The sequence below is a fragment of the Crinia signifera genome, chromosome 6 (genome assembly GCF_055691185.1).
Source record: "Crinia signifera chromosome 6, ASM5569118v1, whole genome shotgun sequence".
Lineage (NCBI taxonomy): Eukaryota > Metazoa > Chordata > Amphibia > Anura > Myobatrachidae > Crinia > Crinia signifera.
This window is the reverse complement of record NC_139222.1, coordinates 275,611,525-275,628,098: the sequence shown is the minus strand read 5'-3', so window position 1 is coordinate 275,628,098 and position 16,574 is coordinate 275,611,525. Positions and strand designations below refer to the sequence as shown.

General features: G+C 43.5%; 1 protein-coding gene across 1 annotated transcript in view; it reads right to left on the bottom strand.

Annotated features, from left to right (window-relative positions):
- The window catches only part of LOC146007290 (killer cell lectin-like receptor subfamily F member 2), a 238,243-nt gene that overhangs the window by 163,216 nt on the left and 58,453 nt on the right, over positions 1–16,574 (bottom strand). The window contains exon 3 of the mRNA XM_083145635.1: positions 3,064–3,147. Coding sequence (XP_083001761.1) covers positions 3,064–3,147 — 84 coding nt within the window. The remainder of the gene's footprint in view (positions 1–3,063; positions 3,148–16,574) is intronic.

Sequence of the window (16,574 nt, the reverse complement as noted above, 5' to 3'; positions counted from 1 at the left end):
GGTGGTGCCAGTGGCCGTGGCCGAAATAGGGCAACAGAGGAACCAACCACCAGAAACATGGCATTCGAAGCGCAGGAGCTTGCCATCCTGGTGCCCCGCGCACGGGATTGGATCGAGTGTCCACAGGACCGGTTGACACACACAAGGAGATGGAAGATCTGGGAGGACATAACGGCGGAGATTAATGCGGTGGCTCCACAAGTTCGTGAGACGGAGCACGTTAAGAAGAGGCAAGTTCATGTGTGTTACATTTGAGCAGTACAAGACCAGTCATGTTTACATTAGATGTTAGATGGAGTTGGTCAATGGACGGTCACGTTGCTTGGAGGCATAGACATGTTTGCCATGTCATTTAATTGATAGTTATTGTAGGGTGAGTGTGAGTGTATCTTCTAAGGGTTGGGTGTCAAATTTAATATCATGTAAGTTTGGTGTCACGAGGCACATGTTGTAATCTGTTGCAGATTGCAATGGGTGCTACAGCAAACATGAGGAGTGACATGTATTAATATGTACACTTTGATTGCAGGTGGCACGACTTCAAAACGAACCTCAAGAAGAAATTGACCCAGCGGTGGGAACACAGCCACACCTCTGGGGCTGGCCCCATGCCATCAAAGCTGAAGCTCACCCCCCTGGAAGAGATGGCAGAGTGCTGCATTGCAGTCGAGGAGGTCCGGGGGGTGAGCACCATGGACAGCGAGGCCCCAGCGGAAGTCATGGCTTCTTTGCTTGAAGGTAATTATTTGCCATGCCATAAGTAGCTGGTTCTATTTTTGCATGGAATGTGTTGTAATTGTAATGTTTTCTTTCACCAGCATCCCCACCGCTTGGTCAAGAATCTCTTGAGGAGGTTGAGGAGTCTGTGCCACCTGCCACCAGTACCAGGCCCGTGCAGCAGCAGCAGCCACTGACCGCGGCTGAATTGAGCAGCTGGGGGCAGGTGCTTGGCCCTATTCAGCAGCAGGGAGAGTCGGCATCAGAGCGGGTGCGTAGGACCGAGGAGGTCTTGCAGGGTTTGGTCAGCAGCCACCAGAGTATCGCTGGGAGCCTGCAGGCTATGGCTGCCACCCAGCAATCAATTGCTGCTAGCCTGCAGGTGCTGTCTGATCAAGCCCTGCGGCAAAATGACCTCCTCCTCCACCATAATGAGCTTATGGTGGAGCTAGTTGCCAGCAATAGGGTCCTATTGTCATCCGTTTCTGGTGCATTCCCACCATCAGCACTCCCTGCTGCCAGAGGGGGAAGACCATCCCCCCCCCCTCCCCAGCATCTGCTCCACCTGGCTCACCATCTGACCGTGGCCGTGGCCGATGAGCTGCTGCACGTGGCAAGGAGCCTGCCAGGGGCAAACGTGCCCGCAAATGAAAAATGAACTTGTGTCCGCATTAATCTCCACCCTTATGTCTTCCCAAATCTTTCATTGAGCTGTGTGTGTCAGCTTCCTGTGTCCAATTCCGTGCAGAGGGTACCCACATTTGCCCTCGTTTCGAATGTCATGTTTGGTTCCCCTGTTGCCCTGTTTCGGCTACCATTACTGTGTGCTGTACTTGAAGTGTTGGTGCTATACTTTTGTTGTGAAGCCACCTGATGTGTTCCTAATGATTCTGCTGTGGCTATGTATGTCTACAATACATGTATTTATTATATATTATTTACTTTTATTCCTGCAATGGTACCTTTTAATTTGTGACGGTTTCTAAATTATTTTTTAAGTTCATTTAATAAATGTTTTGTTTTTTCCCCCCAAATGTGTGGTTTAATTGATACATGTAGAAGTGACATGTGTATTTGTATTATTAATATTAAGTTGTGTTCATTAGTTGCAGTGTGAAAGTGTGTGAAAAGTGCAGCATATATGTGTGTGCTTAGTAATGTTCCATTTAAGCTGCAATGGTTCCAATTGAAGCAGTGAGAAGCGTGTAATTAACAAGTAATGAGTAAAGGAGGTGATTGTATTGTGTTCACCTGATATTGGTTGTAGTGATTAGGCGTTCCGTTTGCCTAGCGCATGACCGAGTGGTGTCCGCAAAGCAATACTTGCTTATGGACACCGCATATTTTTTGCCTTTTTGTTTGCGTGCATTCGGCGTGCTGTCCGAATGCACGCCTACCGAAATAAGTGCACTCCCTCGTGTCCGCCCATGTTTCCGCCCAGTTTAGCCCACTTTAAAAGTACGCCCCTGTGTATTTCTGAATGACGCCCATAATACGCCCATATTTCCCGAGTGATTGCGGTGCACATTTCTGTACGGTATTAGTGAGTATAAGTACTTAGAACATGCGTGGCACATGCGCATAGCGCTCCCCACGCATGCGCAGATGGCTAAAAAACGCCATCCGAAAGTATTCGGAAATATACGCACCAACCAGAATAAGGGCCATAGTATTTATAAAATGGTTGCAGGCTGAGACTATCGGCCACAAGGGAGCCCACCCTTGGAGCTAAGTTCAGCATAACCAAGTAAAGTGGAAGCAAGGAGGTTGGTATATGGCGATGGTACTTCACAAATCCATCTCTGACAGTGTACGGTAATTTTAATTAGTGGATCAAATGCCATCCAGCCAAGAAGCAGTGTATTGTATTATGCCTTAGTATGCCATAATGGGATATTTTAAATGGTGGGACAAGGAAGCCAGGATGGTGGTCCAACATGATACATAAGCATGGCTACATCTGTATGTTGTGCTGATTGGCTCACCACGGCTGTTTCCCATTGGTCGCCAATTCAGTCTTGCAAGCTGCCAGGAACCGGCCAGGCTGGGTAACCCTCATTTTATGCAGCCTGCCAAACCAAGCTGTTGGTCACGATGGTGATCTGAGGCAACATCCATGTGTACAGCACTTTGATTGCAAATGGAAAGAATGAGGTTTCTATTTCATATATTGTAGGAAGCATCGATTTCATATAAGCACCTGCTGCATTCGCATTTTGGTGGACAGATTTACAAATCCCCTTGTGTGAGCCTCTGCAATTCCTCCGATCTCTGAATCAGGCCCACATTGCACAATTATTTATCAGTTGGTCTCCATGAGATATCCATAGATGATAGAGCACTTACCTTGTAGTGTCCCATTGGAGCTCACACAGAGCTGCTTTATCTCTGTTTTACAGGTCACATCATTTGTATTGTTATACTGATACACTGAAAGAGACAGAAGAGCGATTTAGTATCTGTTATTTAGGTTGGAAAATGATGCAGAGCCATCCAGAGGGGGGAAGCGGGTACTTTTTACTTGGGCCTGGGTCTGCTGGAGGGGCCCAGGGCCTGCTCCCCCTTCCCACATTGCAGGGAGCCGGGCAGTGGGGAGAGAGATACCATCCACTAGGGCATGAACTGAGAATAGAATAGTGTGATGAGCGTAATGAGGCACCATGACCAAAGCATGGCAAACGCAGCATGCCATGTGAGGGGATGCGGGGCACCGATATAGTGTCCATGTCGACTGTGACGACATTCGGGACAAACAAAGTAAAAAACCCATGTTGACCTTTTGACTGTTGACCTTGTCCATGTCGACCTAATGCATGTGTCGACCTTATGACCCTGTAGACATTAGCCAAGTTGGCCTTTTGTTTGTGTTGACCTAAGGCCTGTGAACCTTTATTTGGTGACCTGTCCTCTTTTGTTCAATTACTGGGTTTCCCACCCCCGGTCGGTGGCCTGCCCACCCGCTAAGGTTTTTTTGATTTTATATGGGGCATGGCTATGCCCCCTCCCACAGGCCACCCCCATTTTACGGGACTCAGCAGGGCTGTCAGCACCCCCAGTATTACCAAACAACTTGAACCATCATCTTTAACACACTTTTCATGAAGTGGGCAGTCACGCCTTTATCTGATAAATACAATGTTATATGGGGTATATTTACTAAAGGTCGATTTTCCTAGATTTACATATGTAGCTGGCCTCATTCATTGCTGGCGCCCATCAGATCCTCTCCTCTGGTGAGCGCCAGCGATAGGGACACGCGTGTGTCTCACACGCATGTGTGTCCCAGTATCATGGTGGCTGGGCAGAATCTCCCTGCCCGTATCCGCTTCATATACCTTTTAAAAACTGAGGTCAAGATGGGAGTGTATCCAGTAATACAGCGATTGTTACAACAGGAAATCCTAGTTCAGACGTCTAGCATGGCCAACAATCCCATTTTTCCTTTGAAAAAGAGTGGGGGGAGGGGCTACAGGCTAGTGCAGGATCTTAGAGGGGTAAACAAAGTAGTTGAGAGCCAATTCCCAGTAGTGCCAAACCCAGCTCTCATCCTGATGCAAATTCCGCCTCACTGTACCCATTTCACTGTCATTGACCTCTGCTCTGCTTTCTTTTCTGTTCCTTTACACCCTGACAGCCAATACCTTTTTGCTTTTATGTACCGATGAGTACAGTACCCTTGGACCCGCATCCCCCAGATATACAAAGACAGCCCTAGCATCTTCTCCCAGGCCTTGCATGATTGCTTACAGTCCTTTCAGCCCATGAGTGGCTTGATACTGATACAATATGTTGATGATTTATTGTTATGTTCTGACTCACTACTGTCATCAGTAGCTGACACTAGACAACTGCTGATGTATCTCTCAAAGACAGGACGTAAAGTATTGAAGGACAAACTGCAGCTACTGTATGCCAGACCAGGGTAAAGAATCTGGGACACTGTCTTACCCAAGGGTTGAGACATCTCACTGATGACAGAACCCAAGCAATTCAAAATATGTTGCTGCCACAGAATCAGCAGAAAATCTGTACCTTTTTAGGCATGTGTGGATACTGTTACAACTGGATCCCAGGTTTCTCAATTCTTGCATTACCACTGCAAGAAATGGTCTCCTCTACTAAGCTAGACCGAGTCTCACATTCTGAGGAATCTGAGCTGACTTTTGAGGAGCTAAAGGCAAACCTAACAAGGGCTCCAGCCAGTGGCGTAACTAGAAATTTTGCTCCCCCCTGCCAAAATAAATTCTGGCGCCCCCCCCCCCCCTTTTTTTTGGTAAAACAAGCAGGACTGGCTCTTGCCAATTCAGTTCCCAGTGCAACCTGTAAAAATATCCCCTCACAAACTTTTTTTTTTTAATAGACTTTTTATTGAATTTTTAAGAACAAGAATATAACATACAAGATTGTTATACACATCAAATAGCGGTCAGGCAATAACCAGACAATTTCCATCCAACATACTAATATCTTGACCACATTTGCCTTGAAGTTGAAGTTCTTGGATGAACAAGATCATCAGAATTGAGCATAATGAGAATATAGCAATTCCTATCAGAACCTCTATTTTGATCAACTCTTATTTAAAACAAGCCATTCACCCTCTCCCGGCCCTTCACAGCGTTCCATATGGCCAGGCTAGCATGGCATAAAATCTTTATCCAGACATCCTAGACTGGATGGATTATTTCAGTACAGGTCAGTTAGGCATCACTTCTAATTTGTAAAGATACTGCTAAGGCATATGTTACCTTAACTTAGCAAAAGGGCATCTCTAAATAATCCTTGATTTAAGCCCAGAGAATTTTGTATTATTATAAAAGTGTCTTAGGACGAGTAAGTATCCGGTGAGTGGATGGCGGTAATTGTGAAACTAGGCACTAATGTCACCCAAGATTGGAGTTAAACAGTGCAAACCTTCAAACATATAAACATATAATATAGCTACGAAGACAGAGAGGGAGGGGGAGGGGGAGGGGAAGTAAGTGTTTTGATAGGGGTAGCAGCGATCAGCCAGAACAACATTATTTGTACATCATAGGTCTTACTTTAATCAATTCGTATATAAGCATTGAGTTTCATCAAGCTAATGCATTATCCTTTTCCATACAGATCCCGACAGATGTGGAAGACTAATAATTCAAAATAGAGCAGGTTCCTGAAATCATAATTATCATGCTATTGGATGGCCAGTAGGGAAATGGCATGGTAGATTCTACTCTCCTGTCGGTCTATCCAGTATCAGAGGGCTGACTTTACTCCACGAAGAGGCTTCAAAGTAATTTAAGATAATGTGTCTAGAGTCTTCATCTAATGACATTATGTAATCGTGCCATTTTTTTTTTAAATTATGTATAGAGCTATTTTATTGTAAGATGACGGATTTTAAATCGAAATACAGATATTGCAATATTAAAGATTTTAATTCGTGAATACTGGGTGCAGACTTTTTAATCCAATATTTTAGAATTAATTTCTTTGCTAGAGTAAAAATTAAAACTAGAATAGGGATATTTTGTGAAATGGTAGGATGTACATTTGGAATTTGGAAGTTCAGTAAGAGACAAATCTCAGGTTGCATAGTTATAGATGTTTGCAGCATGGAATTAGTATATATAATTGTTTTATTCCAAAATCTACGTACTTTGGAGCATTCCCAAAAGCAATGAAGATATTTAGCATTAGTCATGGAACATTTATAACAATGCCCTGGGTCCTCCGCTACCATATATTTCCTTTGAGCCGGAGATATAAAAGCTTTATGTATAAATTTTAAATGCGTTTCTTGAAGATATGCCGAAGGCAAGAATTTGGTTAGTAAGCAATAGTTCTCTATATAATTTGCCGGCGTATCTAGTCTAGAGGATAGGTCAGGTTGCCATTTATTTTCCAAGTTTTTCATTTGAGTGCTGAGAGGGAAATTAGCCTCTATTAGGTGAGGATATAAGAGGTTTAGTCTGTATTTCCTTGAGACTCTGTGGTGTAAAATATTAAGAATCGGGTGAGAGGGAAAAGTGTTATTTGGTGGAAAGTTTAAAGATTGGGCATAGTGTCTTACCTGGAGGTAAAGATAAAATTGGGTGTTTGGGATTGAGTAGGATTGAGCTAGTATATTAAAAGGCAGAACTCCACCGCCTGGGTCGAAGACCTTGGTCACCAGAGACAAGCCACTTTGTTTCCACTTTAAAATTGTAGCATTAGAAAGGGAGGGGGGAAAACTGGGGTTACCCCAAAGCGGGATATAAGGGGAGACATATGGATCGCGTCTAAGTTTCTTGTGTAAATAAATCCAATTTAAGTAAGTATCTTTAAAAATAATATTATCTAGTACCACTTTCGGAATATCCGCAGACCTCTGGTGAAGTAAGGCTGCCGGTGAAAAGGGGTAAAAAGTGGCACAATCTAAATCGTTGTCCGTATAAACGGATTGTTCTAACAGCCAATCACCCGCGTATCTGAAAAGAACCGAAGCCGTATATGCTTTAAAATCGGGTAGTCGCAATCCTCCATGCGATTTAGGAAGTGTTAATCTATTCAATGCAATCCTTGACCTCTTGCCCCTCCATAAGAATTTCGATAGGGAAGAATTTATTTTTTGTATATCTGCCTGTTTCAAGGCTATAGGGAGGAGTTGGATAAAATAAAATATTTTGGGAAATATAATGGACTTAATTACCGCTGCTCTTCCGAGCAATGAAAGAGGCAGTTGGTTCCAGGTTTCCAGAAGCGCTAGGGTTTTAGTGATGATCTGTGTGTAATTTGCCTTATAAAGGTTTTCAATTCTATTTGTTATGGTCACTCCTAGATATTTTATCTGGGATTGAGCTATTTTAAATTTATTAAAAATAGGGATATTAGAAGTATCTGCCGTAAAATTCCCCACAAAAAGTAGTTCAAATTTGTCTAAATTAACTTTATAGCCCGATATTTGACTAAAGTCTCGAATCAAGGTTAAAATAATAGGTATTGATGTTTGGGGTTTCGTGACATATAGGATCATGTCATCAGCAAAAAGTGATAACTTTAGTTCATACTTATTGATAGAGATACCTGTGAACCCCTCAGACTGGCGGAGGAGAAGAGCTAATGGCTCTATAGCAATGGCGAATAGGAGGGGGGATAGGGGACAGCCCTGCCTCGTTCCCTTGAACAATTGAAAGAAATCTGAAATCTGTCCGTTACTAACTATTTGGGAGACTGGTTTGCAATAAAGTAATTTAATATAGCCAATAAATTCTGTCGGAAAACCAAACAATTCCATCGTTTTATATAGATGGGGCCAAAGGACAAGGTCAAAGGCCTTTTCTGCATCGATAGACAAGATTATACCAGGAGGGAGAGGGTTATTAACATTTTGCATTTTTTGTATAGCCGTTATTACTTTGCGGACATTAACCACAGACTGCCTTCCCACAATAAAACCTGTCTGATCAGGATGTATTATTAGGGGCATTAACGGTTTCAAGCGTTCTGTCAAGATCTTTGCTAATATCTTGTAATCGGAATTTAACAAAGAGATCGGCCTATAGGATCCTGGATTCGTCAAGTCTCTTCCCGGTTTCGGAAGGGTCTTGATAAATGCTGCATTAAAAAGAGTTGGGGGAGATTTGGTTTGCAATATGTGGTTAAAGGCCTTAGTCAAGGGTTGGACTAACTGACTTTCCATCATTTTATAAAAATTATTGCCAAAGCCGTCTGGGCCTGGAGCTTTCCCTTTTTTCAGAGCTTTTATCACTTGCGTTACCTCTTCCGGTGTTATTGGATCCGAAAGTGTTGCAATTTTATCTGGCGGGATTTTCGGGAATATAATCCTAGAATATATCGATGGAGAGACATCTTCGTCTCCCTCCGCCGGTATATTGGGGGGGGGTTCGTGATAATATAAAGTGGAGTAAAAATCTTTCAAAACCTGTGCTATTTGTGAGTTGGAGGAAGTCAATGTCCCGTCCGCCAGTCTGAGGGGTTGAACCGTAGACGGGTTCCTAGTACCATTTAGCATGTTGGTTAACAGCTTACCTGTTTTGTTACCGAAACTATGATAGCGGTAGTTGATACTGTAGAGGTATTTGTTACCTCTATTGTGTAAGTACTCATTTAAATGCGTACTGGCCGTATTATATAATTGGCGGTTGGTGGTTGTGGGGTTTTGTTGGTATCTAGTGTACGTTTCTGTTACTTTTTGTTGGAGGGATAAGAATGCAGAGGAATAATTTTTATTTAACTTAGCTACATAAGATAATATATTGCCTCTTAGCACTGCCTTAGCAGTCATCCAAAACAAGGAAGGATTGGAGTCGGCATGTGACTGGTTATTAACACAATACTCACTCCAATCTTTTTTCAGCTTATCTCTAAAAGCGGTTGATGTTAGGAGGTGGTTCGGGAAACGCCAGGTAGATCTGGTAGAAGGCTCATCGGTCACAAGCAGTTTAAACCAAACAAGTGAATGGTCTGAGACCGTAATTGGCTCAATCTCGGTGGCTGTGACTCTCGGGAGCAAGGCCTCCGACCCCATAACATAGTCAATCCTCGAAAAAGTATGATGTGCAGCTGATTGGCATGTATACTCTCTAGCTGTGGGATTTAATACTCTCCATATGTCTATAAGTCTAAGTGTTGTGGCCAGTTGGGGAACACCGAATTTAGGTAAAGTTGCAGTGCGTGTGTCGCGATTTGATCTGTCTAAGTAAGCGTCAGAGACCAAATTAAGATCCCCACAAACTATCATCTTCGTATCCATAAGAGGGGTTAGATCTCTGATTAATCCATTAAAAAACACTTTCTTATATGTTGTAGGGGCATAAATATTACATAAGGTGTATAGGTGTGTATATAAGGATATCTGAGCAATTACGTATCTCCCCTCTGGGTCCTCTATTGTCTTCACCAATTCATAGGGGATATTCTTTTTAATTAAAATAACTACCCCTCTAGACTTTGAATTATAACTTGCAGCAGCTAACAACTTCCATCCTAGCATCTGTAATTTGACCATTTCTGAGGGGATAAGATGGGCCTCTTGTATATACATAATGTCTAATTTTAGTTTATTTCCGTACACCAATATCTTACGTCTTTTAGCGGGAGAATTAAAACCTCCCACATTGAGGGATCCAATCTTTAATTCTGCCATGGCTTACATTGATGCTGATAAAATACGTTGCCATACCTGAATAGCTGTACCCATACATTAATAAGCACGTCACTGCAGCTGAGAAAGGGAAAGAACACAAGGGAGGGGGAGACAAGACAACAATTCCTAATAAAATCACAAATAAACAAATAGAGCTCGAAAGGCGAGCTGCCCAGCTGTAAATAACCTAATGTCGGGCCACGGCCCAGTCCAAAAGACATAATAATAACTTTAGTGTGTCCTGCACACTCAAACATTTAAAACTGGAGCGAGCTCCCTCCGGATCGGCTTAGAAGTAGCTTTAGCTAAGCTCGCCTGAGTCGGGGGGTGAAGATGGGGGGGGGGGGAGGAGGGGGAATAGGGGGGGAAGAGAGAGGCAAAGGAAGGGGGGGTGGGGAGGGGAGGTAGGTGGAGGGGCACAGGATTAAGAAGAAAAGGAGGAGGTGAAAAGGAGCATGAAAGGGATGTAAATATCGGCAACTATCGTAACTAACAACCATACAAAACATTTCCTCACAAGATTGTATCTCGTCAAATTTAGCAGAAAGAGAAACAATAAACAAAAAACAAAGGATATACGTTACTATATCCGTGAGAGGTAAGTTAAGTTGACGCCAGGTTATTATAGGAAACTTTCCCTAAAGTTAGCCACTTTAAGGCGTATCAGAGATGTTTTCCCCATTGTGGTGAATTTCATTACGTAGAAATTCAATGGCGTCAGCTGGTGAGGTAAAGTCACATTGGGAGTCTTTATGGAAAATTCTCAGTATGGCAGGATAAAGTAACGCAAATTTGATCTTTTCCGCAACCAATCTGCTACAAATAGGAGTGAAGACTTTACGGGCCTTGGTCACTTCCGCCGAAAAGTCTTGAAACAGTCGTAGGCTATTACCTTCCCATTTTAAATTCGAAACTTTCCTGGAGGCTCTCCATAAAGTCATTTTATGAGTATAGCTTAAGCATTTGAAGATGAGGACTCTAGGTCGTGTGTTGCCAGGGCGTGGAGGGGGACCCAACCTGTGGACTCTCTCTATGACCATTGAGGAGCATTCAGCTTTGACATTTAGCAATTGTGGTAGAGTCTGCCCCACGAAAAGGTCTAGGGCCGGGCCTTTGATAGATTCCGGTAGTCCTATTAATCTCAGATTGCTCCTCCTCGACCTATTTTCAATTTCCTCGAGCTTATTAATGATGTTATAGTTTTCTTTTTCAAGTCGTTTTATCTCACATTGGGCCTCAGCTAGATCATGGGCTATGGACCCAACATTATTCTCAACAATGTCAACCCTATGTGTGAGGTTTTGTAGTTGGGATGTGATGTCAGTCACCGCTTTAGCCAATAAGGGGGCCATAGTAGAGGTAATCGCATCTACCATGTCATCATAAGTTAGCGGGACCAAATTGGGGGGATGATGTATGTCGGTGTCGTCATCTTGGTGTTCTGGCGTAGCCTTTTTTTGCGCAGGGAGAGATGATTCGGCTTCAGAAGATTTAGAGTTCCCAGGCCCTCTTTTCACCTGTATTCCGCTCTGTTGAGCTGAGCGTTGGGGAAGTGGGGTTGTCTTAATCCTTTCCATTCTATTATTATTTGTATTATTTATTTAAAGAGGTGCAGATATTATGAGGGTCAGGCAGTGTAAAGGCGGATAGCCGTATTCAATATTCAATGAGAAGGTCGCATCCGGAGTGGAGCTAACTCAGTTATTTGTCACTCCATGTCATGGATCTGGATCTCAGTTCTCTCTTAAACCTCCCTTGCAGCAGCTCTTGTAATAAGCAAATGTTTATGCTTAGAAAAGGGGGTCAGGGAGACTCTGCAAAGTAGACTCCAGCGTCTCTATACAACCCAGGTATTATCCAGCTGTACCCCTCTATGCACAGGCTGTATAGGAATACTCTGTTTACCCACTCACCTCCAGCTGAAAGTATACTAGTGGGAAGCTGGTGCATCAATAGGTGCAGTTGATGACCATACAGGGAGCAAGCATATATTCCCCTCTTTTTTTCCTTTTATTATTTTTTTTTTTTTTTTCTTTTTTCCGTTTTAATATTACTGGAGGGGGGATTAGTCTGTAACACAGGGCATATAGGTGCTGAACCTGTGACCCTGATGCGATAGATATGTATAGGGGTCAGACCGGCAGGTACCTTTAGTGTAGCAGTTCTGAGGTACTGGTGGAGATGGTCGGAGTGTCCAGGGTGCTCTGGGAGGGAGCCAGCTTGAAGGGATTGATCGGTTCAGGCAATCGGTCCGGGCCGCGGCCTTCCAAAATGGCGGGCGCTGCTGACAGGCGCCGAGCGTCGCAACCCGCAGGAGGAGATGGAATTCCTCCCCGGCTCTGCGGCTAGCTCGGGCGGCTCTGGGGGTGTTCACACGGCGGCAGGAGTGTCCGGAGATCGAAGCAGGCAGAGATTACCGGTCTTTAGTTCGGTGTGTCACGGAGCTCCGATGGAAAGCCGCCTCCCAATATGGCTGCCAAGCCACGCCCACTTCCCCCCCCCTCACAAACTTAAAAAAAACACACAAAGAATTTATGAAGAACATAAAGAACCTATAGCGTGGCAATGCTTAGTAGAAGATATGCCGCACACTGTAATACCCCTTACACAAGATGTCAAACACTATAATGCCCTTTACACAACATGCCACACACTGTAATGGCCCAGTACTCCTGCTTATACATAGGATGCCTACAGTAGTGTCCATTACACAATGCCCTTCATACAATGCCCCCAGTAGTGCCTCTCACTGTTCTGAGTAGGCCCCATACTCCCATAGGTCATAAATGCGACATTCATGAACACAGTATCTCAGCACTGCCTTATTGCTTGCTAGGACCCAAATAATATGCAAAAAAAGCCCAAGAAAGGGGGGATTGGGTTTAGGTACTAGTGATTTAGGGTTAGGCTGTGGATGGAGATTTTAGGACATGCAAGGCAGGGGTTATGGTCAGGCTTAGGGGTTCGGGAGGCTCGGTTTAGACACAGCCCAGTATATTAAGATTCACACGCGGCACAACAAACCATGGGGTAAAGTTCTATTGAAGATAGAATGATGCCCATAGCAACCAATCAGATTCTAGCTTTTATCTTGTAGAATGTGCTAAATAAATAAGTAGTAGAACCTGCTTGGTTGCTATGGGCATCATCCATAGCACATACACAAAAACAAAGAATGATTCCCGCACCAGTCTTTTATATTCGTGAGACTGTCCTATCTCCTCTAATATGAGTATTTTCTGGGGAAATTCCCCTATATTTTTTTCAAAAAGGAGGTGCCACCTACTACTTAAGACACACATTTTTACAAGAAAAGTAAGTATATTGTAGGTGCACTGAAAGTCACAATGTTTGTTTTTAAGATTTAACTTTTATTTTGTTCATTAAAAGGTGAAATATTTAAAATATGAAAAAGATAAAGAAAGAAATATAGTTTAAAATATCAATGACCCCTGCTCCCCAAACAAAATTATTGTAGGGTTCTCTTATCCCTGTGTGCTTCCTATATGATTTGTATTAGCACTTTTCTCCCTGTTCAGTTTAAGTAAGAGATATTTTGTGCTTAAATGTTGCGAATTTCTATATTGCAATAGATCTTTATGTATCAGATCTTGTCTTTTCTGATTCTTTCAGATTAATGTGTGTGTTCAGAGTTTAATTTCGTTATATTTAATTAATACAACAAACTGACATCTCATATTTTCTGCAGACAGATTTTGTCAAATATTTTGCAGAGAGAAGTGCAGTTTTTTATTGTATATATCTCTCATGCAGCTGTACTATAGTTTATCAATCATAATAGATTATACCTTGCGGGCTGACAGGGGCTGTGGGTTGGCTGTCAGAAATTGTATTGATGTTGTTATGATATTATTATTACTGACAGTATTTTACATATCCGCAAATAATGCCCACTGTATTATATATTACAGTACTTGGGGTTTAAGTTTTAATATTACTGATTGCACAGAGGTGATGGATAATTCATAACCTCTTTATTCCATGCTCATGTATTGGATAGGCTCTGATTGTATTATGATTAGCTGTCGCTGTATATATCTCCAAGGCCAAACATTGTCTATTTATTATACAGATTTTAGTTTTAAGGTGTACAGACACTGAGCTATATCTGTTATTAGTGCTATTCAGTAAGCGATTATGTAACCCAGCTCATAAATATAATACCTAGTGCTTAGGTTGTCTTTTCACGGATTGTACAAGTGTAATATACAATAAATAACCACTTTATTCCATACTTCTGTATTGAACATATACAGTTATTATTGTGACTAGCAGTTGTTATATATTCTCCAAATTTCAGCACTGTTTATTAATATTGATTTTCAAGTGCTCAGTCACTGAGCTATATCTGGTATATATGCTATATAAATAATAGTCATATAACCCAGCTCATGAGATGGAGATGGATGGTTATTATTACGTTTGATATGCTGCGGTAATGCAAAAATACTGCCGCTGTCAGTTATTTCATAAATGTTATTATTGCCCACTGCGTTTAGTATTGCCGTATTGCGGGCTTATTTAACAGTTCTCCAGCGGCTATGAGTCGGCTGTAACAAGCCAGAGAATATGCTCATACCGCCGCTGTCTATTATGAATGTCCGGGCAGCTCCGTGTCTCACGGGCTGCACGGAGGCTGTGAGCCGGCTTCTGTCAGCCGGATACGCACCCACGCCGCTTCTGTCACTGTATCTCGGCTACTAGTACAGACTGCTTAACTCCGTAACACATCACATACATTTCATTTCATTTCTACAACATTAGGTGCATTTTTAAAGAAGCATAGGATAGGGAGCTGAGGTCATTGCTAGCCAACGACCGTTTCACCAAGCTTCCTCAGGGCATCCTTAGCACGCCCATCTTAGTAAATGTGTGCCCAGGTTGCGTGGGTACATCTGTAGGTGCTGGATTGCATGAATACTTTGGATAAGATCATTCTTTTGGGACTATATATAAATAAATATATCTGATATATATAGATATAGAGATGATATATATCAGAAATCGTCAGACTCCATAACAGATCCATTCATACATATACACTTACCCCCCCCCCCCCAACACACATGTTCCACACATGCTTTCCACACACTCACATAAACAAATAAAATAAAGGGGAAAAACAGCTCCCATGTACTGTACACACACGCACAACAAATAAATACACAAATGATTGCCACACTGACACTCCACATATACAGTATATTTGCGCCTACTAAAGCAATTACCTGTAGTGTATTCTAAAAGTGAAGAGCCTTGCAGGACTCGGAGGCTGGGCTGATGCTGGCTGGGAGGAGACGAGTCAGTGCTGCAGAAGGGAGGTCAGGGGACAGGAAAGAAAGAATTTGTAAATGAGCTCAGCTCATTGGTGGCTGGTCTCTGGGGAGGGGCTGGCTCCATATTCACGGACACAGCAGCTGTGTGTAAATCAGGAAGCTGCCTGTGACACTAACACTGCCAACTGTTCCAGCCCTGAACCTCTACATCTGAGGACATGCTGGGGCTGCGGGGCAGGTGTCAGACTTTCAGAGCAGCCAGGAGAGCACTCATCATTCCTCCCGGCCGCCCCCTGCCCAGCCCGCCCTGTCTGCCAGCATATAGCAGTCAGCCACTAAAGCAAAGCCACAGGGAGCCCGGAATAGATAGCAGCACAGCGTGTAAGGTGGGTGGGCAGCGGGCAGGGTGGAAGGGGGAGTGCTCTCTGGCTGTCTGTGTGAGGACGCTCAGTGACCCTGTCACTGCGTCCTCACACAGCCAGAGCCGTATCCTTATTGGCTGCTGCTGCTCTCTTGCTGCTGGCTTTGGAGCGTGAATCTGCGCCCCGGGGCACCTGCTCCCCCCCGCCATTGCGGGGGCTGCGGAGCATTAGCTACGCCACTGGCTCCAGCACTGGGAATGCCAGACTATGGGAAACCATTTAAATTGTACTGTACATAGTCAGCTGGATGTGCGGCAGGAGTTCTTACTCGAAAAAAACATGGTGATGCCAATAGACAAATAGTGTACTACAGTGGCCAACTGGACACAGTGGCACGCTAACTCCCCACTTGTTTACATAGTGTAGCTGCAATAGCGCAACTAGTAAACAAGAGTGAGGTATTACAGTAGGACACAATTTAACTGTTTATGCTCCCCATGCTGTATTGGCTCTCCTAAATTCTGCCCAGACTCGACATGTGTCATCAGCTTGGTTCACCAAGTGGGAACTGGCCACTGATGGCCCCAGTCAATATCACCATAAAGAGATGCAGCACATTAAACCCAGCCACATTCCTACCTCATGTGCCCACCAAGGCATTGAGTATCAATGCAAACACATTCTAACATTATGGTGGAGGCTTTCACAAATTACAATCTGGGGCCTCTGGCACAGCATAAGATGACATTTTACAGCAATTCTGGAAATTAAAAAAAAACAAAACAAGGTTTTCCCGGGCAACGCCGGGCGGGTCAGCTAGTACAGAATAAAAGCGACTAAAAGAAGCTGACACGTCACACCTGTGACATCACTTACCAACCGTAATGATGCGAATGAAGATGATATTGGCTCCAATTAGAAGGGTAATAATCACCCCCTTCCAGGAGGGCAGCCAGGGTTTTATCGGGAGAACTTTATCTGCAAGAGATATAAATAAAAGGAGAGCGCTGTTACAATGAAGCCTTTGCTCCAAACGGACGGCTCAATCATGTGCACTGCGTACCGTGA